This window comes from Dermochelys coriacea, chromosome 2 (genome assembly GCF_009764565.3).
Source record: "Dermochelys coriacea isolate rDerCor1 chromosome 2, rDerCor1.pri.v4, whole genome shotgun sequence".
Taxonomy (NCBI): Eukaryota; Metazoa; Chordata; order Testudines; family Dermochelyidae; genus Dermochelys; species Dermochelys coriacea.
In genome coordinates this window covers 271055988-271079909 of record NC_050069.1, presented here as the reverse complement: position 1 = coordinate 271079909, position 23922 = coordinate 271055988, and the positions used below count along the sequence as shown (strand labels likewise).

The 23922-nt window shown below is 64.9% G+C and overlaps 2 protein-coding genes and 1 pseudogene across 2 annotated transcripts in view; 1 reads left to right on the top strand and 2 right to left on the bottom strand.

Moving 5' to 3' along the window:
- The window catches only part of LOC119850710, an 829101-nt gene that overhangs the window by 175036 nt on the left and 630143 nt on the right, over window positions 1-23922 (top strand). The window lies entirely within an intron of this gene.
- On the bottom strand, window positions 1263-1394 carry LOC119852372 (annotated as a pseudogene).
- Window positions 3865-23922, bottom strand: part of LOC119850715 (SCO-spondin-like) — a 120222-nt gene continuing 100164 nt past the window's right edge. Inside the window, exons 95-114 of the mRNA XM_043507142.1 lie at window positions 23441-23571; window positions 19748-19872; window positions 19512-19558; window positions 17857-17918; window positions 17637-17784; window positions 16473-16634; window positions 15346-15462; window positions 14405-14543; window positions 13643-13845; window positions 13093-13263; window positions 12631-12758; window positions 11514-11665; window positions 10644-10690; window positions 10041-10205; window positions 9464-9672; window positions 9021-9116; window positions 8353-8413; window positions 7766-7896; window positions 4731-4881; window positions 3865-4045 (exon numbers count right to left, since the gene is read on the bottom strand). Coding sequence (XP_043363077.1) covers window positions 4023-4045; window positions 4731-4881; window positions 7766-7896; window positions 8353-8413; window positions 9021-9116; window positions 9464-9672; window positions 10041-10205; window positions 10644-10690; window positions 11514-11665; window positions 12631-12758; window positions 13093-13263; window positions 13643-13845; window positions 14405-14543; window positions 15346-15462; window positions 16473-16634; window positions 17637-17784; window positions 17857-17918; window positions 19512-19558; window positions 19748-19872; window positions 23441-23571 — 2468 coding nt within the window. The 3' untranslated portion in view covers window positions 3865-4022. The remainder of the gene's footprint in view (window positions 4046-4730; window positions 4882-7765; window positions 7897-8352; window positions 8414-9020; window positions 9117-9463; window positions 9673-10040; window positions 10206-10643; window positions 10691-11513; window positions 11666-12630; window positions 12759-13092; window positions 13264-13642; window positions 13846-14404; window positions 14544-15345; window positions 15463-16472; window positions 16635-17636; window positions 17785-17856; window positions 17919-19511; window positions 19559-19747; window positions 19873-23440; window positions 23572-23922) is intronic.

Below are 23922 nucleotides of genomic sequence, written 5' to 3'. Positions count from 1 at the left end.
ATAAGGAAGTGTTATTTACTCCTCATAACATAAGAACTAGGGGGTCACCAAATGCAATTAATAGGTGGTAAGTTTAAAACAAACAAAAGGAAGTATTTCTTCACACAACACACAGTCAACTGGTGGAACTCCTTGTCAGAGGATGTTGTGAGGGCCAAGACTATAACACGGTTCAAAAAAGAACTAGATCAATTCATGGAAGATAGGTCCCTCAATGGTGCTTAGTCAGGGGTATCCCTAGCTAACCCCTGTTTGCCAGAAGCTGGGAATGGGCGACAGGGGATGGATCACTCGATGGTTACCTGTTCTGTTCATTCCCTCTGGGGCACCTGGCCTTGGCCACTGTCAGAAGACAGGAGACTGGGCTAGCCGGACCTTTGGTCTGACCCAGTACGGCCGTTCTTACAGTCTTATCCCATAACCACTTTGTTTTCTTTAGAGCCTTTGGAGAGCCTGTCAAAGGCTTTCTGAAAATCCCAGTTCGCTATATCGACTGAACCATACTTATCCACATGCATCCGATGAAGTGAGCTGTAGCTCACGAAAGCTTATGCTCTAATAGATTTGGGTTAGTCTCTAAGGTGCCACAAGTCCTGCTTTTCTTTCTGCGAATACAGACTAACACGGCTGCTACTCTGAAACCTGTCATATGCTTGTTGAGATCCTCAAAGAAGACTAGATTATTGGTGAGGTACGAGTTCCCAGTTGGCGCTTTCCCAATATATCCTGTTTATCTGGGTGCCTGATCATTCTTGACTCTAGTTTCTACCAAATTGCCCGTTACTGAAGTTAGGCTCACCAGCCTGCAATTGCCAGACTCGCTTCTAGAGCCCATTTAAAAATTAGCCCAACATGAGCGACCTGCCAGCCAGCTGCAACAGAGGCTTGCTTCAGCCGTAGCTTGCCCATTACAGCCCATAGTTGTGCAACTTCATATTGGAGCTCCCTCAGAACCGCGGTGGAAGAGGCCATCCCGGCCTGGTGACTTCTGCCGGTTTAACTGGACAATGGCTTGTAAAAGCCTCTTATACCAGGCTGGTACTTCCGATTTGTCACGCAAAAAAACCGGTCTGATGCGTGACTCTTCCTCCCGTCGGAACTCCGCTTAACGCAGAACCCGGGCTTGGAAGCGAAAACCTGCCGATTGAACGTCAACGGGAACCGCGCCCGTGTTAAAAACCGTTCGCGAGCCGCCAACTCTCCGTAGGGACCAAACCAAGGCTCAGCTGGTCTCACACGCCCCTCGCCGCGACGCCTCGGCCCCGGAGCGAGCGAGCGCAGCCCCCCCACGGTGGAGTTTCCCGCAGGGACCAGCTCCCCCGGCGTGCAAGGGAGGAGCCTCGCCCCGGGAAACCACCTTCACCATCACGTGGTCTCCCCTGCCAGGTGAGTACGACTCACCCCCCCCGCCGCCGCCCGCCCGCCCGCCCCCCACTCTCCACCCACGGTGGGGCCCGCCGGCCCCGCCCACGCCGGCCCCCCCTGCCGCGACCGGCCCCGACGTGTCCCCGGGGCCCACCCTGCTCCCCGCCGAGCCCCGGCTGCCAAATTCCGGCCCCGCTCGGCAGGCGGCTCCCGCTCCCACAAGGCTCCGCTCGCACACAGATCTGCATACGGGCTCCCGCGGCTCCGCCCCTCCCCCGGCCCGCCCCGGCCCCCCCGCGCTCAGAGCCGCGCGGCCGCCCCTCCCCCACCGGGGCCCTGCCCCAAGGGCCGCCCGGGCCCGCTCCCCGCGGGGGGGGCCGAGCCGAGCCGAGCCGAGCCGGGCCGGGCCGCCCCGCCCCGCCCCGCCCCCCCCGGCCTGAGTAAGGCGGGGATCGCTGGGGGATGTGGAGAGAGATGGGATCGTTGGAGTCACAGAGAGAGAGATGGGGATCATGGGGAGCCACGGGGAGAGACGGGGATCGCGGGGGTCACAGAGAAAGAGAGAGATGGGGATCGCGGGGGGCCGTGGAGGGAGACGGGGATCGCTGGGGGATGTGGAGAGAGACGGGGATCACGGGGGTCACAGAGAAAGAGACGGGGATCGGGGGGGGCCGCGGAGAGAGACGGGGATCACGGGGTCACAGAGAAAGAGAGAGATGGGGATCGCGGGGGGCCGTGGAGGGAGACGGGGATCGCTGGGGGATGTGGAGAGAGACGGGGATCACGGGGGTCACAGAGAAAGAGAGAGATGGGGATCGCGGGGGGCCGCGGAGGGAGACGGGGATCACGGGCGTCACAGAGAAAGAGAGAGATGGGGATCGCGGGGGGCCGCAGAGAGAGATGGGGATTGGGGGGGCCACGGAGAGAGACGGGGTCACAGAGAAAGAGACGGGGATCGCGGGGGGCCGCGGAGGGAGACGGGGAACGTGGGGGGCCGCGGAGGGAGACGGGGATCGGGGGGGGCCGTGGAGGGAGACGGGGATCGGGGGGGGCCGCGGAGAGAGACGGGGATCACGGGGGTCACAGAGAAAGAGACGGGGATCGGGGGGGGCCGCGGAGGGAGACGGGGATCGTGGGGGGCTGCGGAGAGAGACGGGGATCACGGGGGTCACAGAGAAAGAGATGGGGATCGCGGGGGGCCGCGGAGGGAGACGGGGATCGCTGGGGGATGTGGAGAGAGACGGGGTCACAGAGAAAGAGAGAGATGGGGATCGCGGGGGGCCGCGGAGGGAGACGGGGATCGTGGGGGGCTGCGGAGAGAGACGGGGATCACGGGGGTCACAGAGAAAGAGATGGGGATCGCGGGGGGCCGTGGAGGGAGACGGGGATCGCTGGGGGATGTGGAGAGAGATGGGATCGTTGGAGTCAGAGAGAGAGAGACAGGGATTGGGGGGGGCCGCGGAGAGAGACAGGGATCGCGGGGGTCACAGAGAAAGAGAGAGTTGGGGATCGCGGGGGGCCGCGGAGAGAGACAGAGACGGGGATTGCTAAGGCCCAGACTTGGCATCCTGGAGGCCGCAGGCCTGGCGCTGAGGTCTCAGGGCACGGCCCACTCCCAAGGGACTGGTTCCAGGCTGGGCCCAGACCAGCCGCGGTGGCTCCGTGACAGGGAAATCAGCCTCGCGGGGTCCGTCCTGTGGGCACATCGGTAATACGGGGTCTGGCAGCGCATCCCGGCCAGCCCCTGTGGCCTGGGGTTACGGCCCTGTTCTTGTGCACATCTCCCAGCGGGGGCCCGGTTCTCCCCATGGGCCGAGCCAGCCCCGGCAGCAGGGCTGCAGCGCCAGGGAGGAAAGTTCCTCTAAGCCCATTCATAGGCGCCAACTTCTGCTGGCGCCGACGGGTGCTCGGCCCTCCCCACTCCACCCCGTCCCGCCCCTGCCCTGCCCCCATTCCAACCCCTTCCCCAAAGTCCCTGCCCCAACTCCACCCCCTCCCTACCCCATTGGACTCCTTCCCCAAATCCTTGCCCTGGCCCCGCCTCCTCCCCTGAGCGCGCCACTTCCCGCTCCTCCCTGCTCCCTCCCAGAGCTTGTTACGCCACAAGACAGCTGTTTTGCAGCAGCAAGCACTGGGAGGAGAAGCGGGGACACGGCCCGCTCAGGGGAGGAGGCGGAGGTGAGGTGGGAGGGGGAGGGGAGCTTGGCTGCCGGTGGGTGCTCAGCACCCACCAATTTTTCCCCGTCGGTGCTCCAGCCCCAAAGCACCCATGGCGTCGGCGCCTATGACCCTATTAGCCACCCCATGGAGCTAGAGCATCAGCCCCACCGCTGGCAAAATGAGAACAAAACCAGGCCAAGCTCAGACCACGAGTGTGGGGCCATGCTATGGGTGAACCTTGGTGCTCTGGACCATGCCCAGCAGCCCCCTTTGGGTGGGGGGAGCAGTGACCCCCCCCACTGCAACAGCTGGAGGAGTCGCCTTTGGAACCAGCTCCGTTCACTTTATTACTGAGCTACAGCAGAACAAGCCCGGCGGGCAGTGCGGGGGGTCTGGGGAGCCTGCAGCAGGGACACACGGTGCCATCTCGCCATCCTCGGCCGCCAGCACAGCACGGGGGCCCCAGTGCAGACACCGTCCCGCCCAGCCACGGGCCATCAGCGCTCGGAAAAGTCCCCACCTGGCGAAAAGAAGAGAAAACCCAGATTAGAGAAGGGGCTGTTCAGAGAACGCGAATGCCTGTCCAGGGCAGGGCGAAGGCTGGTAATGCCACGCACATGCTGTAGTCATAGGCTCCTGCACCAGGCACGGAGAGTGAGGCTGTGTGAGCGATACCCATGGCCGTGCCGTGCAGTGGGGTAACAAGGGGACCCAGGGGCACTGCTGGGGTACAGCTGTGCGAGTGATAGCCGTGGCGGTGCCGTGCAGTGGGGTGATGCTGGGACACACAGGGTCATTCCCCTGGCAGTGGGTTCTGGGACCACTGGCCCAGGAGGCAGTGTGAGACCTAGGAACAGGAGCCCTGCTGCCCCCATGCTACCAGACTAGGCATGCCACTAGCCCAGACACTTGCCCCATGCCCAGCTGGCCCGAGCCCAGTCCCTGCCCCAGTCCCAGGCTATGCTGACACCTCCATTTGTGCTCTTGGAGTCTCCCTGGCCCCCCATGTGCTCCAAGGCCCGGCCCCTGGCGCCCGCTCCTGCCCATGTCCCAGGGCCAGGTCAGCTGATCACCACTCCCAGGTGCAGCCCCTGCCCAGTTCAGCTGAGAGTGCAGAGTGAGTGCCCCATGCCCAGCCGGGCCAGGCGCGGGGCCCCCCGAGCAGCACGTCCTGAGCGGGGCCTGCGTACGCTTGCTCCACGCACCCTGGCAGGGGCTGCATTCACAGCTGTGGATGACGGGCAGCACCACCGGCTCCACCTCCCCGTCTTCGCACGGCAGGGTCAGGATGCGCACGGGGCTCACTGGGTCCAGGTGGTAGCTGCAGCAGTCACACAGCGTCTGCAGGTACGGCTCCTGCGGGAGAAAAGCACAGCTGGGCAGCGGGGCACAGGCCACAACCGGATCAAGGGGAGCTCGGGGGCCCTGGCAGGCCTGGGCCAGCGGGGGGCAGACAGGGAAAGGGTCCCGGAGCGGGCTAATGGTGGGGCTGCTGGCAGGCGAGGAGAGCCCAGAACGGGGGTCATGGAGACCCAGCTGCATGTTAGATCCTGTTATGCTGGCTAACACCACACAGGTCTTTGACCTACCTGGTTAAAGCCAATGGCGGGCTAACCCCGCTTCTTCCTGGCTTAATGGAAGGAGCAATTAAACCCCTTTTATGTGTGCTAGGTGGAAATACCAGAAGCCACCATGCAGGGCAACAGACCTTATGGCAAAGCCTGATAGTTAAACCATGCGGGCTGAAGAATTCCCTGCCTGCAAACACAAGGGCAGGGGAACGTCTGACGAGCTCTGGGTGGGAGGGAGGGAGAGAGGCAGCCAGCGGGAGGAGCAGAGGTTCATGTGGCCCGCAATGGGACAGAGCTCTTTGGGCACAGAGCTCGCTAGATGGGGCAGGTTTGGGGACTTCGCGGCCAGGAACCTGCCTGTTGCTTGTTCCTACTGTGCTCAAGGTAACAGGCTTTTATATCTCCACTGTAAATAAACCGGCTGCACCAGTGACTCGACCTCATTTGTACCACGCATTTCTCCTAATGCACCCAACCGGGCATGGTCCTGAGCACTGGCTCCCCGCTGGGGCCGGAGGGCACACCCTGGGGTGAGCTGTGGGACAGAGGAGACAGCGTGAGCTGGTTTTTCTGTTGACCCAGGGTGCTCCCAGCACAGACAGACTCTAAAGGGAGAACTGGAGCCTTTCCAGGGGGAAGGAAACCTGCAGCTGGAGCTTTCCCACGGAGCAGAACTTTTGGTCGGAGATAAAGTCTCTGGTAGGGCGACAGCTACACAGTGCCGGGGTGCAGCTGGGAGCCCACCTGCTAATTCCCAGTGAGTGCCCAGCACCCCACTGCCAGGGCCCAGAGGTTTCCCTGGCAACAGGGGAGGCCAGGATAGCTTCGGCCACGGGAACTCGCCAACAGAGACGAGGTGCAGCCGGGACGTCAGGAGCTGAGAGGGAATTCCAGGAGTCGCAAGGCCACGGTGGACCCAGCTGCCTGGGCGTGGAACTGGGCCAGCCAGAGAACCTGGGTAAGCCTTTCCTGAGCCCCTGGTAACATGCGGGGAGGGGGAGAGCGAGCTCGGCTCATCCCAGCTCAATGACACACTAGCCGTGGGAGACTCCCTGGGCTCAGGGCAGCGTCTTGGCCCAAGTGAACGGCTGCAGAGATGAACAGACGGGGTTACGAGCAGCCAGTTTGGGTGGCCCAGCTGTGATGGTGCTGAAGATCCGACCACCTGAGCAGAGACTGGTACCAGACCTGGGACAGGCCCTGGCCATGTAGTTCAGAGCCAGCCAGGGCCCAGCTCAGGCCAAGAAGATGAGGGTGAGAAGAGACCTCACCTCAGCTGGAGAGAATCAGGGAAGGCGTGTTCTTGGTACACCCAGATACCAAGCAGTCCTTCCAGGATACTGGCGATGGATCTATTTATCAATGCTCAGCTGGATTTAGCCTGGTGGATTTAGCTCATTCAGGAATCTAGGGGTGGCCAGGCTGAAAGGGCAAAGCTTGGCCGCACGAGGATCAGCCCCCAGTTTGCTCAGAGTGGGGCAGACACACAATGATGGGAGGTACTGTGAAACGCATGGGAACAGAGGACGCCAGCTCTGCCATAACAGCTATTAGACCAGACACGCCAATACTGGTGGGGAAAGTGCGATCCAAACCTGCCCCACCAGGCTGGAGCTGGAGACAGTGACTGGGGAGCGGTTTGGAAGTTGGGGCACTGGCCTGTGAGCAGTCTGGATAGCCATGAGGGCGGGCGAGCTGATATCCACGTGGCTTTCATTCTGGCTAACAGCAGGAGCCATCTGTGCCACTTCAGCCTGCCAGGACGCCTGGCAAGACGCAGTCCAGGCGAAACAAACGACCTGCAGGCAGTTGGTCGGCAGGGACCACATTGTCCTGTCTCCACGCTAACAGCGCCATGCCGAGCTGGCTTTACAGCTCGGAAAAGGGGCATGGGGGAGCCCTGCTTGGAGACCCCAGGGCTCCAGGGAATTTCCGCTGTGAAAGCTCCTGTGGGGTGGGCATGGCAGTGGATGTTTGGTTTCGGCGGAGTGACAAATGGGCTCGCGGGTTGCAATCTGACACGGTGGATCTCGTGAGCACTGGAGCGAAGGGAGCCCCGGCTGACGGTGTGTCCTAGCCCCAGAACTGGAGCACTTCCGGACAGAGGCACGCAAAGCGCTGGGAAGGAACGGAAGGTTGTCAGAACAGGCAACTGCCGGCCACACACAGCCGTGGAGTTTGCGGGGCTCGGGTTCACCAGCACTAAACCATTGCCCAGGCAGGCTGAGAAAAGGAAACCAGCCCAGGGGCCAGCAGAGTGCGATCTGCCATTTTCAGCTTTGAAAAGGGGCCTTGTGGCTGCCCCGTCGTGGCCGATCCCCGGTTCCAGTCCCTTTTCGCAATGGACAGAGGTGCCGGTGCACAGGGCTTGGGGCAAAGGGATTCAGAGGCCACTGGCTCATTATAGCAATTGACAGCCTCACCGCTCCGTCTGAAGGGAGCACCCGGCCCACCTCCACCGCCCTGCGTGGGAGAGGCCAGATCTGCGGCGGGGCCAGATCACACAGCCCTGTGCGGTCTCCAGAGTCAGGAACCTGCGGCTCAGCTTGCCAGGTGGCGGGCCCAGCTCGGCCAGGCCCGGGACGCTGGCGAAGTGCTCGGGCCTGGGGGCAGCACTATGCCCACAATCCCAGCCAGGCGCCAGGCCGTGCCCTCTGGCTTTCACTCACCTCGGAGATGACGTTGGTGCGGGAGGCGCAGCGCCCGCTGCAGTAGCTCACCTCCACGCCGTGCAGGGTGCAGCGCCCCTTGGTGATGTTCCGCACCTCGGTGTAGCGTTGGCACGCGGATGACGGCTCCTCTGCAAAGGAACGAGGGGAGTCACAACAGCTCCCGTCTTGCGAGCCCTCCCACGACAAAGGATCCCTCCCAGCACCAGCATGCAGCCTCCTCTGGGGTGGCCCCCGGCAGCTGGCTAACAGCTCAGTGCAACAACCACCGGCTCAGGGCAGTAGCCCCAGCACAGTCCTGAGAGGACATGGGGGCCAACTGGGCCAGGATGCCAGGGCTAACGGGATGACACCTGTGGGCCTGAAGAGTCAGGGTGAGCGTCTGGGCTACGATGTAATGCCTCCTCCGAAAAATGGCACACCCAGCAGCACGGCACCCCTAGGGCCATGCGAGGGCACCAGGGTCAGCACCAACAGAGAGGAGAACCCCCCCTACTGCTCCCCCTGAAGCACCCCCCCCGGGCCACCCCAGATACTCCCAGTGCCAAGAGGGCCCCGGCGGCTCCCTGCCGTGTGTGACTCCATACCAAATGATTCTCTCCGGCACACGGGGCAGCAGCTGCCGGGCTCCTGCACCTTCACTTCCCCCTGGGGGCAGAGAGTGAGCGTGAGTGATGGGCAGCCAGGGTGCCAGGTGCCGGGCCAGGGCTGGTGGCTCACTGGGGCAGGATGGCTCACCCCGCGGCCAGGCCAGGGCTCAGCCCAGGCCTCTCCCGGCCGACAGCCCGTCACCCGTCTCCATGGCCGTGGGTGGTTCCGGCTCTGTCCCTGGTCCGGCCTGCAGTGTCCCCAGTGTAGGAACCAGCCCGGGGCCATCCGGCCTGGGCTCAGAGTCGCTCTTCACTGAGCTGAGTCCGGCTTGGGAGGGATCTCCCAGCACTGGGCCCTCTGAGCCCCCCAATCTGCCCCCCACCAGCTCCTTCTGCTGTGCCCCAGGGGCTGCTGGGAGAGGCTGGGGGGAAGGGAGGAGGACCAGGGCTTGTCTCTGTGGCCAGTCCCAGGCAGGGGGTGCACAGGCGGGTCTGGTTGGAAGGGGGAGCATGAGGCTGTGAGTGGGCAGGCTGCCCGTGTGTGCCCCCAGGGGCATCGCGGCTCTGCCTGGGGGATGGGAGCAGACGTGTGGCCATCCCGAGGTGGCTCTGCAGCAGCAGCAGGATCGACGGGCCGAGCCAGGCCGAGCCAGGCTGAGCCGTACCTCGAGGCAGACGAGAGGGGGGCAGCCTGCCGTGCACACGGCCCTCCCGTTCAGGCAGCGGCAGCTCTCACAGCCCTCCTGCCACTCGGCTCCGGGCTGGGGGGAGAGAGAAGAAACGTTGGAACCAGCAGGGCCGTGGGGGACGGACCCCCGGCTCTGGCTGCCCTCACCCAGCAGGGCCGCATGGGGCTCCAGCTCCCCCAACCCAGCAGGACAGTCCACAGGCTCCACCTGCCCCAACCCATGGGACCGTGTGGGGCAGACCCCAGGCTCTGGCTGCCCTGACCCAGTGGGACCGTGAAGGGCAGACCCTGGGATCCGTTCCATCCCGGGTGAAGCTGCCCTGGGGCTGGCAGCACGGCAGGTCCCCTGGCTGGGCAGGTCTCCCTGGTCCATCCCGTGCCATAGGGGTGGGGGTGGAGCGGCAGCCCCTGCACACTCACCGGGCGCAGCTGGCCCCCATGCTCACACTCGCAGTGGGCGGCGGTGACACAGTGCCCGCTGCTGTCCCGGTACCGCCCGGCCTCGCAGACGCAGCCTGGCGCGGCCCCCACACTGCAGTTGTGCTGGGGCTCCTCATAGATCTGCCGGCAGGTTCGCTCGCAGGGCGCCGTGGGGCCGGAGCCGTGCCAACTCTCCCCTGTGGGGCAGGCTGCAGGAGCAGCGCGGACACGTCAGGCCAAAGGTCCCCAAACCCGCCCTCCCTGGCGCACAGCGATGGGCCCGCCTCGCGGGCATGCCTCCTTCCCTGCCTGCTGCACAAGGCCAGAGCCATGGGCCCCTGCAGCCCTGTGTGCCCGCCACCCCCATCCCTGCCACCCTGAAGCTAGTGCGGGGGGAAGCCCTGGTCAGTAGCCACTGTGGGGCCCAGGGGGGGCAGCTCCCCTGTATCCCCCATAGCATAAGGCCCAGCAGCACACGGGGCCCCTGCTCCCAGGGGCCCCGGCTCAACCAGTCACCCACCCCCACCCCCACCCCAGCAGTCCCAGGCAGCCAGGCCGGGCCAGGCTGGGGGCTCACCGCAGTCGGGCAGGGAGCAGGGCGTCCGGCGCGTCGGGGGGCCCAGGCACTCGGTCCCGTCGTACAGGCGCTGCTGGAGCTGGTGTCTCTGGGAGATCCGCACGCCCGGCCCACACGTCACTGAGCACACGGACCAGGCTGACCACGCGGACCAGAGGCAGTCCACTATGGGGAGAATGTGTGTGGGGGGAGAGTCAGGGCCGAGCCCACCGGGGGTGGGGGGGATCAGAGCTGAGCCCCAGCATTCTGTGGGGGGATCAGCACCAACCCCAGGGCATTTGGGGGCTGAGATGTGGGTACCTGTCTGTTGCACTAACAGCTGCCGCTTCCCCCGTGCTTGGAGGGGCTGGGCTGCCCTCACTGCGTGGGCTCCATGGGTGCTGGAGGAGCAGAGACCTTCTGCCCCACAGCACCTGCCCCCTGGAGCAAGCTCCCAGCACTGCCAACGCTGCCTCCCAGCGACCACCCCCCACCAGGCTCAGCTGGGCCGTCTCACCGCCAGGGGGCAGGGCCCAGGGGGCAGCGGGCGGCACACCATGCTCCCTGCTGATCTGCCTGCAGGCCAGGAGTGGGGTGGGTGGGGCCTGGCTGGGGGTCTCTTACCATTGCAGTCCCGCTGGGAGCAGCTGAAGGTGCCTCTGCGACAGACACTGCAAACACAGCGAGGGCGTGAGGTGGGAGCCAGCTCCTGGCTGCCGCGCCAGACTTGCGGACCCCAGGCACCAAGCCCTGCACCCCCAGCACTCGGCTCAGCCCCAGCCATCATCCCCACACAGCTGGGGAGGAAACTGAGGAGAGGAAGGGGCCTGCCAGCCCTCACCCAGCAGGTCAGTGGCAGAGCTGGGGATGGAACCCAGGAGTCCTGGCTCTCAACCTCATGCTTTATCCCACTAGACCCTACTCCCCTCCCAAAGCCGGGATAGAACCCAGGAGTCCTGGCTCCGAGCCCCACTCTAAGCTGTACACACGGCTCCTTCCCTGCTTGGGGGTTTCGTGCCATGGGGGCTAAGTGCTATGCGCCTGGAGCAAGGTCAGTCCCACTGGCTGGCCCCCTCCCTCGTGAGGGGGAGTTCTGGTCCTGCCAGGGCCAAGCCGCCATGGCTCACGGCCCTCCAGTCCCGTCCCACAGTGGCCGTTCTGTGCCCACAGCCAGCCCCCCGGCTCCGTGCTGCCATCCCAGGGCAGAGTACAGTGCCTGCCCCACACCCCTGGAGCGAGCCACCCGTGAGCCCTGGGTCGTTCAGGACCAGGCCCAGCACCGTCTGTGTGGGGCAGACCCCCACCCTCGCTGCAACCCCCCCGGCATTGTCTACAGGAGGCAATGCTCCCCCGACACTGTCCATGTGGGGCAGCCTGAACCCCGGCACTACCTGCAGCGCCCCCCCCCAGCCTGCAGAGCAGGAGGGGAAGGCGGCTGCACTGGGTAGAGCTGCAGGGCTCTCCAGCCCCCCACACCCCCGGCTGGGCACTGACCAGCTGTTGCACTGGTGGTAGATGGTGCTGCCAGCTGGGTACTCTCTTGCCCGCTCCTCCTGCGACAGGTTGGCGGCCCAGGGCACAGCAGGAGCAGGGACCAGCGAGCAGCGGCATCCCTCCGGGGGCAGGCACACCCCATCCTGCAGTACCTGCAGCAACACAGCAGCTGCCACTTGCCCCCTGAGACCGGGCCAGGGAACCCCCTGTACCCCCCCTCAGAGATCGGGCCTGGGAACCCCCTGTCCCTCCAGAGACTGGGCCCGGGAACCCCCTGTACCCCCCTCAGAGATCGGGCCCGGGAACCCCCTGTCCCTCCAGAGACCAGGCCCAGGAACCCCCTCTCCCTCCAGAGACCAGGCCAGGGAACCCCCTGTACCCCCCCTCAGAGACCGGGCTTGGGAACCCCCTGTCCTCCCAGAGACCGGGCCCGGGAATCCCCTGTCCCCCCAGAGACTGGGCCCGGGAACCCTCTGTACCCCCCTCAGAGACCAGGCCAGGGAACCCCCTGTCCCTCCAGAGACTGGGCCCAGGAATCCCATCCCCCCAGATTCTGGGCCTGGGAACCCCCTGTCCCTCCAGAGACCGGGCCCAGGAAACCCCCTGCCCCACCCGACACCCAGGCTGGGGTACCTCCTGCCCCCACCCCTCAGAGACCAAGTCAGGGAACCCCTGCCTCCCTTCCCCGAGACGGGGAACCCCCTGGCCCCACCCACCAGAGACCAGCCCAGGGGAACCCTGCCCTCCGAGAGACCACGCCAGGGACTCTGTCCCACAACCTGGGGAGGAGGTACCCGGGGGGCTGGGGCCAGGGGCGCAGGTGCTGTCACAGGCGGTGTGTGCCCTCGAATGGCAACTCATGGCCTCCATCTGTTCAGTGCCAGACAGGACCAGCCCCTTCCTCCCTGCCAGCCCAGCCCTGACGCCAGTGGTAGGAGACTCTCTGCCCTCCCGGCCAGTGCCAGGGTGTCCCCGTGGTGGGGGGCTGGGGGAGGGGAGCAGTGGGAAGAGGCCAGAGCCCAGCCCGGGGCCCCGCAGAGCGGGCAGGGTTGACGTCTCAGACCCAGGAAGCGGCAGTGTCCTACCGAGGGGGTTGACATTGGGGGCAGAGACCCACCTGGCCAGGAGGGCAGGCACAGCCGGGCTGGCACTCCTCCCGCAGGCACTCGGTCCCGGGGCGCAGGTCGGAGCAGGCGCGGGGACAGGCGTTGGCGCAGTTGCTGTACACCTGGGTGCCCGGGCACTCTGCACACAGCAAGGGGGGGGGCAGGTCACACTGGGGAGCCCGAGGGGGACCCATAGATCACAGGCAGGGGCGTCCACAGCCTGAGAGTCTCCCCTACCACGCCCACGTACAGACAGGGGCTCCCCTGCCCCAGACACGCCGCGACCACGTACAGACGGGGGCTCCCCTCTGCCAGACCTTACGCTGACAGGGAGTCTCCTCCAGGCCCCCTAGGAGGTCTATGACCTCAGACCCTGCAGGCTGACATGCTGGGGGCAGGCTGCAGGCTCTAGGGATTGCCGCTCTCCCCCCAGCCCTGCGCTCCGTGCTGGATGCCCCCCCCTCAGACTGTACCTGGCGTGCAGTTGTGGGTCTGGCAGGCGCGGTGCAGCAGCAGGGGGGCAGGGCAGTGCTCCCCCCGGCCCTCCCCTGGGGACAGCAGGCTCCGGCTCCGCTCCGACACGCCCCCCCCACAGCTGGCGCTGCAGGGGCTCCACGCCGACCACGGGCTCAGCTGGCAGCCGGCTGCAGGGGCAGGGCAGGGTCAGGCTGGGCACAGGGCTCACACCCGCCAGGGCTCGGCAGGGGGAGCAGGCTCAGGGAAGGCAGCAACGGGGGGGGGGGGGGGATCCCGGGGCACCCGGGAGGTGCTCACTCCTCGGGGGTTACAACAGGCAACAAGGGCAGCAGCTGCTGAAGGGCCCCAGATGGCCATGGGTTTGGCACTCACCCGGGCAGGGCCATGGGTTTGGCACTCACCCGGGCAGGGCTGTGGGGCCGGCACTCACTGGGGCAGGGCGGTAGGTTTGGCATTCACTGGGGCAGGGCCGTGGGGCCAGCACTCACCCGGGCAGGGCCGTGGGGCCGGCACTCACCCGAGCAGGGCTGTGGGGCCAGCACTCACCCGGGCAGGGCTGCAGGTTGCACTCCGTGATCTCCTCCATGCCGTCGGGGGTACACGGGGCCCCGGCGGGGCTCTCCTGGCAGGGGCGGTGCCGGAGGGTGCTGCCTCCCCCGCAGGTGACGGAGCAGGGGCTCCACTCTGCCCAGGGCCCGTAGGAGGGGCACTCCAGATCGGGGCAGGCGAAGGTGCCGTTCCCGCACGTGCTGCAGGCAGAGACGCGGCTTGGGGGGGGTCACAGACACACACCCGCACACACGATCTGCCCCTGCCCAATGGCTGAGCTCAGCCCCTCAGCAACTGCCCAGCAGCGCCCAGCCCGCATCCCGCTGGCGATGGGCACGTGCCCAGCTCTCTCCTGGCACTGCCGGCTGCCAGGCCCCCAGCTCGGGGCAGACATTCCTCACATTGCTCCTACGTGCCGGCCCTCGGGCTTCCTGGAGAACGTTCCCATCCCCTCCCGTGCTGGCAGCCCACTGCCGCTGGGTGCCACGGTCACTGCCAACCCCATGGCAGTGGGTCCTCAGGCCCTAGCTCTGCACTTCCCACATCGATGCACCCGGTGGTCGGCCTGGCCTGGCTCTGGAGACCCCTTTGTGGCGGGTTGGGATTAGACGTCCCTTGGTGGTGTCTCCTGTGCGGCTCCCTTTGGGCCACGTTAGCTCTTCCCCGGGCCAGGGTCCCCTCCCAGAGCGAGGTGCCCGGCCAGCCCCTCCGGAGCTCGGGGGGAGGATCCAGGCCCCCATTCGGCCGCCCCCTCCTTACCAGTTGTGACAGTCCAGCTCGGCCGCTTGCCCCGGCCAGAGCTCCCGCGTGCCGTTGGCTGTGGGCAGCCCGCAACGGCAGGCCAGGACTGGCACGCACACGCCGTCCTGCAGCAGCTGCCCCTCGGGGCACCGGCAGCCTAGCGGAGGAGCGGGAGGTCAGGGGTTGGGACCAGGCACCCCGAGTTTGGGACTGAGACTGTGGAAGGGGAGAGGTGGGGGCTGAACGGGATGTGGAGTTCAGTTGGATGGCAGGATGGGCTGGGGGGTCTGAGTGGGAGCCGTGGGGCTGGGTACGGATGGGGGGAGAAGAGCTGAGCAAGTGCTGTGGGATTGGGTAAGGATGGGGGAACGAGGGGTACTGGCTGATCACCATGGGGCTAGGTGCAGATGGGGCGGAGGAATGAGGGGGCTGGATGAGTGCCGTGGGGCTGGGTAGATGTGGGGTGGAAGGACGAGGGGGCTGGGTGAGTGCTGTGGGGCTGGGTGGAATGAAGGGGCTGAGTGAGCACCGTGGGGCTGGATAATGTGGGGCAGGAGGACGAGGGGGCTGGGTGAGTGCTGTGGGGCTGGGTAATGTGGGGCAGGAGGACGAGGGGGCTGAGTGAGCGCCGTGAGGCTAGGCAATGAGGGCAGGAGGACGAGGGGCTGGTGAGTGCCATGGGGCTGGGTAATGTGGGGCAGGAGAACGAGGGGGCTGAGTGAGCGCCGTGGGGCTAGGTAATGAGGGCAGGAGGACGAGGGGGCTGGGTGAGTGCCGTGGGGCTGGGTAATGAGGGCAGGAGGACGAGGGGCTGGTGAGCACCGTGGGGCTGGGTAATGTGGGGCAGGAGGACGAGGGGGCTGAGTGAGCGCCGTGGGGCTAGGTAATGAGGGCAGGAGGACGAGGGGCTGGTGAGTGCCGTGGGGCAGGTACAGCTGGGGGCAAGCGGGGGTGGGTACCTGGCTTGCACTCCCCCTGCAGACACTCCACGTGGTCCCACAGGTCAGCACAGGTGCGGGGGCAGCGGTTGGCGCAGGCTGGGGCGTGCTCCTTGCCCCGATCCTCGCACTCCTCCCCTGGGGGCACAGACGGGGAGTCAGGGAGCCCCCACCCCTGCCCTGGAGCCAGCCCCACTCAGCGTCCCCTGCAGGCCACGGGGGCAAGGCCAGGAGGGGCAGAGCCAGACTCCGTCAGATGCCCAGCGGGCAGGTTCCCAGCCACACCCGGCTGGGCCTGGAGCTCCCCGCCCCGCTGGGCATCCCCTCCCCCAGGGCGCGGCTGGGCCCCCCTGGGGCAGCAGGAAAGCTAGACGGGGCACAGCTCTCGAGTGGGGGGCTCCCATCCCCCCTCCATGATCCCCCCAGCTCCCAACAGCCCAGTCCAAGGGCCCTGCTTGCCACGGGGCGACCAAGGACGGGGGACTGGGAACCCTCACAACGCTTGGCATGGCCTGTGCCGGGGACGGTCCTGAGGGGGAGGCAAGGCCCTGTGCCGGGCGCGGATGGATGGAGGGGCCCTGCTCTGGGCATGGGTGGGCAGCAAGGCCCTGTGCCGGAGACGGGTGGGCGACAGGGCCCTGTGCCAGGCACGGATGGATGGCGGGGCTCTGTGCCAAAGACGGGTGGGCGGCAGGGCCCTGCTCCGGGCGCGGGTGGTGGCAGGGCTCTGTGCCGGAGACGGGTGGGCGACAGGGCCCTGTGCCAGGTGCGGATGGATGGCGGGGCTCTGTGCCGGGAGCGGGTAGGCAGGGCCCTGCTCCGGGCGTGGGTGGTGGGGCTCTGTGCTGGGAGCAGGTGGGCGGTGGGGCCCTGCTCCGGGCGCGGGTGGTGGCAGGGCTCTGTGCCGGGAGCGGGTAGGCAGGGCCCTGCTCCGGGCGTGGGTGGGTGGTGGGGCTCTGTGCTGGGAGCAGGTGGGCGGTGGGGCCCTGCTCCGGGTGTGGGTGGGCGGCAGGGCCCTGCTCCAGGCACGGGTGATAGCGGGGCTCTGGGCCAAAGACGGGTGGGCGGCGGGGCCCTGCTCCGGGCGCGGGTGGGCGGCGGGGCTCTGTGCCGGGAGCGAGTGGGCGGCAGGGCCCCGGCTGGGTTACCTGGGCACGCGGCCGTGTTGCAGCTCTCCGACTGGACCCGGGCTCCCCAGCACTGCCTGCCCTCGGCCGGGTGCTGGACGTGGCGCCGGCGCAGCCGGAAGCCACCGCTGCAGGGCTCCCGGCACGGGCCCCAGGGGCTCCACTCGCTCCACAGGCAGAGATCTGAGAGCCAGAGCCAGAGCTGCAACACTGGGCATACAGCACCCCCCACCCCCACGGGCCCTTCCCGGCCCCACACTCCTCACCCTGCCCGTGGGGCAGCAGGGATGCCAGCCCCTGCCCGCTCCACGTCCCGGACACACTCCGCCCCTCGGGGCATCCACCAGCCACTGAAATGCAGCCACTGCTGGGGCAGGACGGCTGTTTAGCAGCAGCAGGCTCAGAAGTGCAGGAGGGGACCCAGTTGGGGGGCAGGGGATCTAGGGAGCCAGGTGGGGGGAGGATTCCCCTCCTAGAGCCCCAGCTAAACACCCTGAGACAGGCATGTGGGGCCAGCACTGACAGAGGGGAAAGCGTCCCCTCCTGAGCCCCCCTGTCCCTACAGCCCAGTGCCCCCTTCCAAGTCCCCACCCCGCTTCCTGCAACCTGGCGCCCCCTGCCAAGCCCCTGCCCCACTCCCTGCAGCCCCTGCCCCCTGCCAAGCCCCCGCCCCACTCCCTGCAGCCCAGCACCCCCTACTGCCACCCTGGGGCACCGGGGCCAGTGCTGACGGAGGGGCTAGCCCCCTCCATTTCCTGCAGCAGATGGGTTTCTCTGGGCGTCTCCCATAGAATCATAGAATCATAGAATCATAGAATATCAGGGTTGGAAGGGACCCCAGAAGGTCATCTAGTCCAACCCCCTGCTCAAAGCAGGACCAAGTCCCAGTTAAATCATCCTAGCCAGGGCTTTGTCAAGCCTGACCTTAAAAACCTCTAAGGAAGGAGATTCTACCACCTCCCTAGGTAACGCATTCCAGTGTTTCACCACCCTCTTAGTGAAAAAGTTTTTCCTAATATCCAATCTAAACCTCCCCCACTGCAACTTGAGACCATTACTCCTCGTTCTGTCATCTGCTACCATTGAGAACAGTCTAGAGCCATCCTCTTTGAAACCTCCCATCCCAGCAGTGACCCGTCCAGCCGTGCCCCGTGCACCCCAGCTGCAGCCCCCTGCCCCAGTTACCTGCACAGAGGTGGGGGTTGGGGCAGAGCTGCTCCTGCTGCAGCTCGGCTGAGCACAGCGCTGCCTCGCCGGCCCAGGGCAGGCCGGTCTGGGGGTCCAGGCACACCCTGTAGCGATGCTGCACTGAGGCCAGGGGGGCGATGTCCGGCTGGGGGTGCCCACTGTCCTGCCAGCCACCGTGCTGCGCCAGGAGCACGGAGAGGGTGCCAGGGCTGAGAGCTGAGAGGGGCAGGCAGGAGGTGCAGGGCGTCCAGGCCGACCACTCGCTCAGGGGCAGCAGGCCTGGCAGGGCAAAAGCCATAGGCAGGGCCCGTGAGCCCCACTGATGTCACCACGGGACAGGCAACAGGCGCAGCGTCTGCAGAGAGGGCCACGGTGCGGAGTTTCCCTCCATCTGACCAGCTCCAGCTGCCCTGCCTGGGGCACTGACACCCAGGGGAGCGGGGCTGGGCCCTGCCCAGGGCACCGACACCCAGAGGAACAGGGCTGTGCCCTGTCCAGGGCACCAACACCTGGGGGAGTGGGGCTGGGCCCTGCCCGGGGCACCGACACCTGGGGAGGGGGCTAGGCAGATGAGCTGGCAGCGATGCAGACCCAGACTGGCCCAAGCCTGCATCAGCGTAGGGAGTAGCTAGACCATGGGCAGAGGCCACGTGCCCCTGGAAGGGTAGGACAGGCTGGCTGGGGGGACAGAGGGTGGGTATCGGGGAGAGAGGTTGGCTGGTACAGGGGTTGGGTATAGGGGTGCACGGGCAGGCTGGCTGGAGGGGCAGGGGGTGGGTATCGGGTGCAGGGGCAGGCTGGCTGGGGGTGCAGGCGAGGGATAGGGGCTGGCTGGGGGGCAGGCTGGCTGGGAGGTGCAGGAGGTGGGTATTGACAGGGGGGCAGGCTGGCATGGGGGGGAAGGGAGTGGGTACCGGGGATAGGGGTGGCTGGAGGTAGCAGGCTGGCTGGGAGGTGCAGGGGGTGGGGATAGGGGTGGCTGGGGGTAGCAGGCTGGCTGGGGGGGCAGGGGGTGGGTATTGGGGATAGAGGTGGCTGGGGGTGGCAGGCTGGCTGGGAGATGCAGGGGGTGGGGATGGGGTGGCTGGGGGTGGCAGGCTGGCTGTGGGGGCAGGGGGTGGGTATCGGGGGTCCAGGCTAGCTGGGGGTGGCAGGCTGGCAGGTGCAGGGGGTGGGTATAGGGATGCAGGGACAGGCTGGCTGGGGGGGCAGGGGGTGGGGATAGGGGTGGCTGGGGGTAGCAGGCTGGCTGGGGGGGCAGGGGGTGGGTATTGGGGATAGAGGTGGCTGGGGGTGGCAGGCTGGCTGGGAGATGCAGGGGGTGGGGATGGGGTGGCTGGGGGTGGCAGGCTGGCTGTGGGGGCAGGGGGTGGGTATCGAGTCCAGGCTAGCTGGGGGTGGCAAGCTGGCAGATGCAGGGAGTGGGTATAGGGATGCAGGGACAGGCTGGCTGGGGGGGCAGGGGGTGGGTATCGGGGGTCCAGGCTAGCTGGGGGTGGCAGGCTGGCAGGTGCAGGGGGTGGGTATAGGGGTGCAGGGACAGGCTGGCTGTGGGGGCAGGCTGGCTGGGAGGTACAGGGGCTGGGTATCGTGGTGCAGGGGCAGGCTGGCTGGGGGGCAGGGGGTGGATTCGATAGGAGGGCAGGCTGGCTCCCCCACTCCAGAGATCTCAGAAGGGCCCTGCCCTGGTGCCAGGGGACGGAGCGAGTGGGGCCCGGAGCCGTCCAGGGTCCGTCCAGCTCAGTCCTGTCTCGGGCCAGCAGTGCCACCCCCGCTGCTCCGCAGGATGGGGCACCCCCACAGATCTGCCCCTGGGGAGGTTACTCCTGGCGCCCCCCTGGTGCCCATGGGTGGGCAGGGGAGGGTACTTACCCTGGCATCTTTCGCTGCTGCACTGCAGCACCCCCTCCTGGCACACGCTGCAGAGACAAACCGGCTGGTTAGTGCCCACGGTCCTGCTGCCGGCCCCACCGGCCCCGCCTGGCGACCCCCTGCTGCCCCGAGGAACTGCTCCATGTCCCAGCCCCCCCTCGGTCCAGCCCCGCTGCCCATTCCCCTCCCTGCGGAGCCCCCAGCCCCTGCCCTGGCGAAGCTGGCCAGGCACTCACCATTCTTTGCAGCCGACGAGCACGGTGTCCCCTGCTGCCAGGTACACGGGCCCCTCGCCCGGGTGGAGGTGGAGGCAGCCGCACTGTGCGGGGGGCACGCAGGCTCCCCTCTGCTCCACCAGGCCCTGCCGGGGCACAGGAGCGGGGTGAGAGGGGGCAAAGCCCCGGGTGCAGCCAGGCCGCCCTGAGAAGCAGGTGCCCCAGCCCATTGTCCCGAGTTCTGCCCAGCGCAGCGGTAGATACCCCAGGGAGGGTGCTGCCGCCGGTGCCCTCACCCAGCTGGGTCCAGCCCACTGCCAGGGGGCACCTGGCCCCGACTGTCTCACTAGATGCCCCTGTGCCTTCCCACAAACCCTGCCCCCTCGGGGTCTGTGCCCTGCCCCCCGTCTTTCCCCCAGTGCCCATCCCCACCACCTCTCCACACCTGTACCCAGTGCCCTGCCCCCCTCGGGGTCTGTGCCCTGCCCCCCATCTTTCCCCCAGTGCCCATCCCCACCACCCCTCCACACCTGTACCCAGTGCCCTGCCCCCCTCAGGGTCTGTGCCCTGCCCCCCGTCGTTCCCCCAGTGCCCATCCCCACGATCCGTACCTGGTGCCCTGCCCCCCTCAGGGTCTGTGCCCTGCCCCCCGTCGTTCCCCCAGTGCCCCTCCCCACGATCCATACCTGGTGCCCTGCCCCCCTCAGGGTCTGTGCCCTGCCCCCCGTCGTTCCCCCAGTGCCCCTCCCCACGATCCATACCTGGTGCCCTGCCCCCCTCAGGGTCTGTGCCCTGCCCCCTGTCGTTCCCCCAGTGCCCCTCCCCACGATCCATACCCAGTGCTCTGCCCCCTCAGGGTCTGTGCCCTGCCCCCCGTCGTTCCCCCAGTGCCCCTCCCCACGATCCGTACCCGGTGTCCTGCCCCCCTCAGGGTCTGTTCCTCGCCCCCAGGTATCTGGGCACCGGCAGGGCTGTGAGGAGCAGGGAGCTGCCCCTGCCGAGGCCTCGCCACCTCCCTGCAGCTCAGTCATGGCAAGCGGGGATCTGCTGTGTGGGGGCCAAGCACTGGCCCTGCTGGCCCAGAAATCTGCCCGTGGCCCTGCCCCACGCTGGTGCCTTTGAGAGGCAGGAGCCTGCCACAGGGATGTGTCCTGCTGGCCAGCTGGGCTAGGCGCGCCCTGCAGCTGGGGGGCCAAGAGCCCCAGTACGGGCCACCCCCTTGCTCAGGACCGGCTATGCCTCCTCTGAAGACTGCGACGTTGTCCTGCAGCAGCGAGTCCCTTCAGTTACCAGCACCTGCCAGGCAGGGCTGGCTGGGATCGCTTATAGATTCATAGATTCATAGATACTAAGGTCAGAAGGGACCATTCTGATCATCTAGTCCGACCTCCTGCACAGCGCAGGCCACAGAATCTCACCCACCCACTCCTATGAAAAACCTCACCCATGTCTGAGCTATTGAAGTCCTTAAATCATGGTTCAAAGACTTCAAGGAGCAGAGAAGCCTCCCTCCAGTCAACCATGCCCCATGCTACAGAGGAAGGCGAAAAACCCCCAGGGCCTCTCCAATCTTCCCTAGAGGAAAATTCCTTCCCGACCCCAAATATGGCGATCAGCTAAACCCTGAGTATATGGGCAAGATTCACCAGCCAGATACTACAGAAAATTCTTTCCTGGGTAACTCAGATCCCATCCATCTAATATCCCATCTCAGGGGATTTGGCCTATTTACCCTGAATATTTAAAGATCAATTACTTACCAAAATCCCATTATCCCATCATACCATCTCCTCCATAAACTTATCGAGTAGAATCTTAAAACCAGATAGATCTTTTGCCCCCACTGCTTCCCTTGGAAGGCTATTCCAAAACTTCACTCCTCTGATGGTTAAAAACCTTCGTCTGATTTCAAGTCTAAACTTCCTGGTGGCCAGTTTATACCCATTTGTTCTTGTGTCCACATTGGTGCTGAGCTTAAATAATTCCTCTCCCTCTCCTGTATTTATCCCTCTGATATATTTATAGAGAGCAATCATATCTCCCCTCAACCTTCTTTTAGTTAGGCTAAACAAGCCAAGCTCCTTAAGTCTCCTTTCATAAGACAAGTTTTCCATTCCTCGGATCATCCTAGTAGCCCTTCTCTGTACCTGCTCCAGTTTGAATTCATCCTTTTTAAACATGGGAGACCAGAACTGCACACAGTATTCTAGGTGAGGTCTCACCAGTGCCTTGTATAATGGTACTAAAACCTCCTTATCCCTACTGGAAATGCCTCTCCTGATGCATCCCAAAACCGCATTAGCTTTTTTCACAGCCATATCACATTGGCAGCTCATAGTCATCCTATGATCAACCAATATTCCAAGGTCCTTCTCCTCTTCCGTTACTTCTAATTGATGCGTCCCCAATTTATAACTAAAATTCTTGTTATTAATCCCTAAATGCATAACCTTACACTTCTCACTATTCAATTTCATCCTATTAGTATTACTCCAGTTTACAAGGTCATCCAGATCCTCCTGTATAATATCCCAATCCTTCTCTGAATTGGCAATACCTCCCAGCTTTGTATCATCTGCAAACTTTCTTAGCACACTCCCACTTTTTGTGCCAAGATCAGTAATAAAGAGATTAAATAAGACTGGTCCCAAAACCGATCCCTGAGGAACTCCACTGGTAACCTCCCTCCAACCTGACAGTTCGCCTTTCAGTAGGACCCGTTGCAGTCTCCCCTTTAACCAATTCCTTATCCACCTTCTGATGTTCATATTGATCCCCATCTTCTCCAATTTAACTAATAATTCCCCATGTGGCACGGTATCAAATGCCTTACTGACATCTAGGTAAATTAGATCCACTGCATTTCCTTTATCTAAAAAGTCTGTTACTTTTTCAAAAAAGGAGATTAGGTTGGTTTGGCACGATCTACCTTTTGTAAAACCATGTTGTATTTTGTCCCATTTACCATTGACTTCAATGTCCTTAACTAATTTCTCCTTCAAAATTTTTTCCAGGACCTTGCATACTACAGATGTCAAACTAACTGGCCTGTAGTTACTCGGATCACTTTTTTTCCTTTCTTAAAAATAGGAACTATATTAGCAATTCTCCAATCATTCGGTACTACTCCTGAGTTTACAGATTCATTAAAAATTCTTGCTAATGGGCTTGCAATTTCAGGTGCCAATTCCTTTAATATTCTTGGATGAAGATTATCTGGGCCCCCCGATTTAGTCCCATTAAGCTGTTTCAGTTTCGCTTCTACCTCTGATATGGTAATATCTGCTTCCCCTGCCCTCTGCTGCTGAGAGCCCCCCAATGTACCCCTGCCCCTCCATGCCCCTCTCCTGATGAGAGTCCCCTGCACCCCCCAACAGGCCCCTGTCTCCCACACCCTTCACCTGCTGAGAGCCCCCCAGTGTGTCCCTGTCCCCCACGCCCCTCTCCTGCTGAGTCCCCTGCACCCCCAACATGCCCCTACCCCCCACGCCCCTCTCCTGCTGAGCCCCCCGCACCCCGCAACACACCCCTGCCCCTCCATGCCCCTCTCCTGCTGAGAGTCCCCCACACCCCGCAACACACCCCTGCCCCTCTGTGCCCCTCTCCTGCTGAGAGTCCCCCACACCGCCCAAGACGCCCCTGCCCCTCCGCGTCCCTCTCCTGCTGAGCACCCCCTGCACCTCCCAACATGCCCCTGCCCCCCGCACTCCTCACCTGCGGGCAGTAGCAGCCGGGCAGGCACAGCGAGATGTCTGTGCACAGCTCCTGGCGCTGCAGCGTGGAGCACAGGCTGGCGCAGGGGAACCCGCACTCCTGGAACTCGAAGGGAGGCTCACAGCTGGCCTCTGCGGGGCAGGGGCACAGGGTCACCCCCAGCACAGGGCTTGCCAGCCGGGGAGGGGACGGGGCTGCCCGCCTGGCCTGCAGCATCACAGTTACCCGGGGGGTCCAATGGCCCCACGGCCAGGTACCCGGCAGGGGGGCCTCAGGGCAGGGCAAGGAGCCAGAGGGCACCCACTATGAGGATGGGTGAACAAATGGCTCTGGGTGCCCCCAGGGGGTTCTCTCCCCTCTACAGGAGACGCTGCAGCCTCAGAAAGGGCAGTCCCAGGGGTGCCCGGGCACCAGCGCGGGGGGTGGGGGTGAGGACAGTGCCGGAGGGGAGAGTCCCCAGGGCTCGTGGGGGAGGAGGGCAG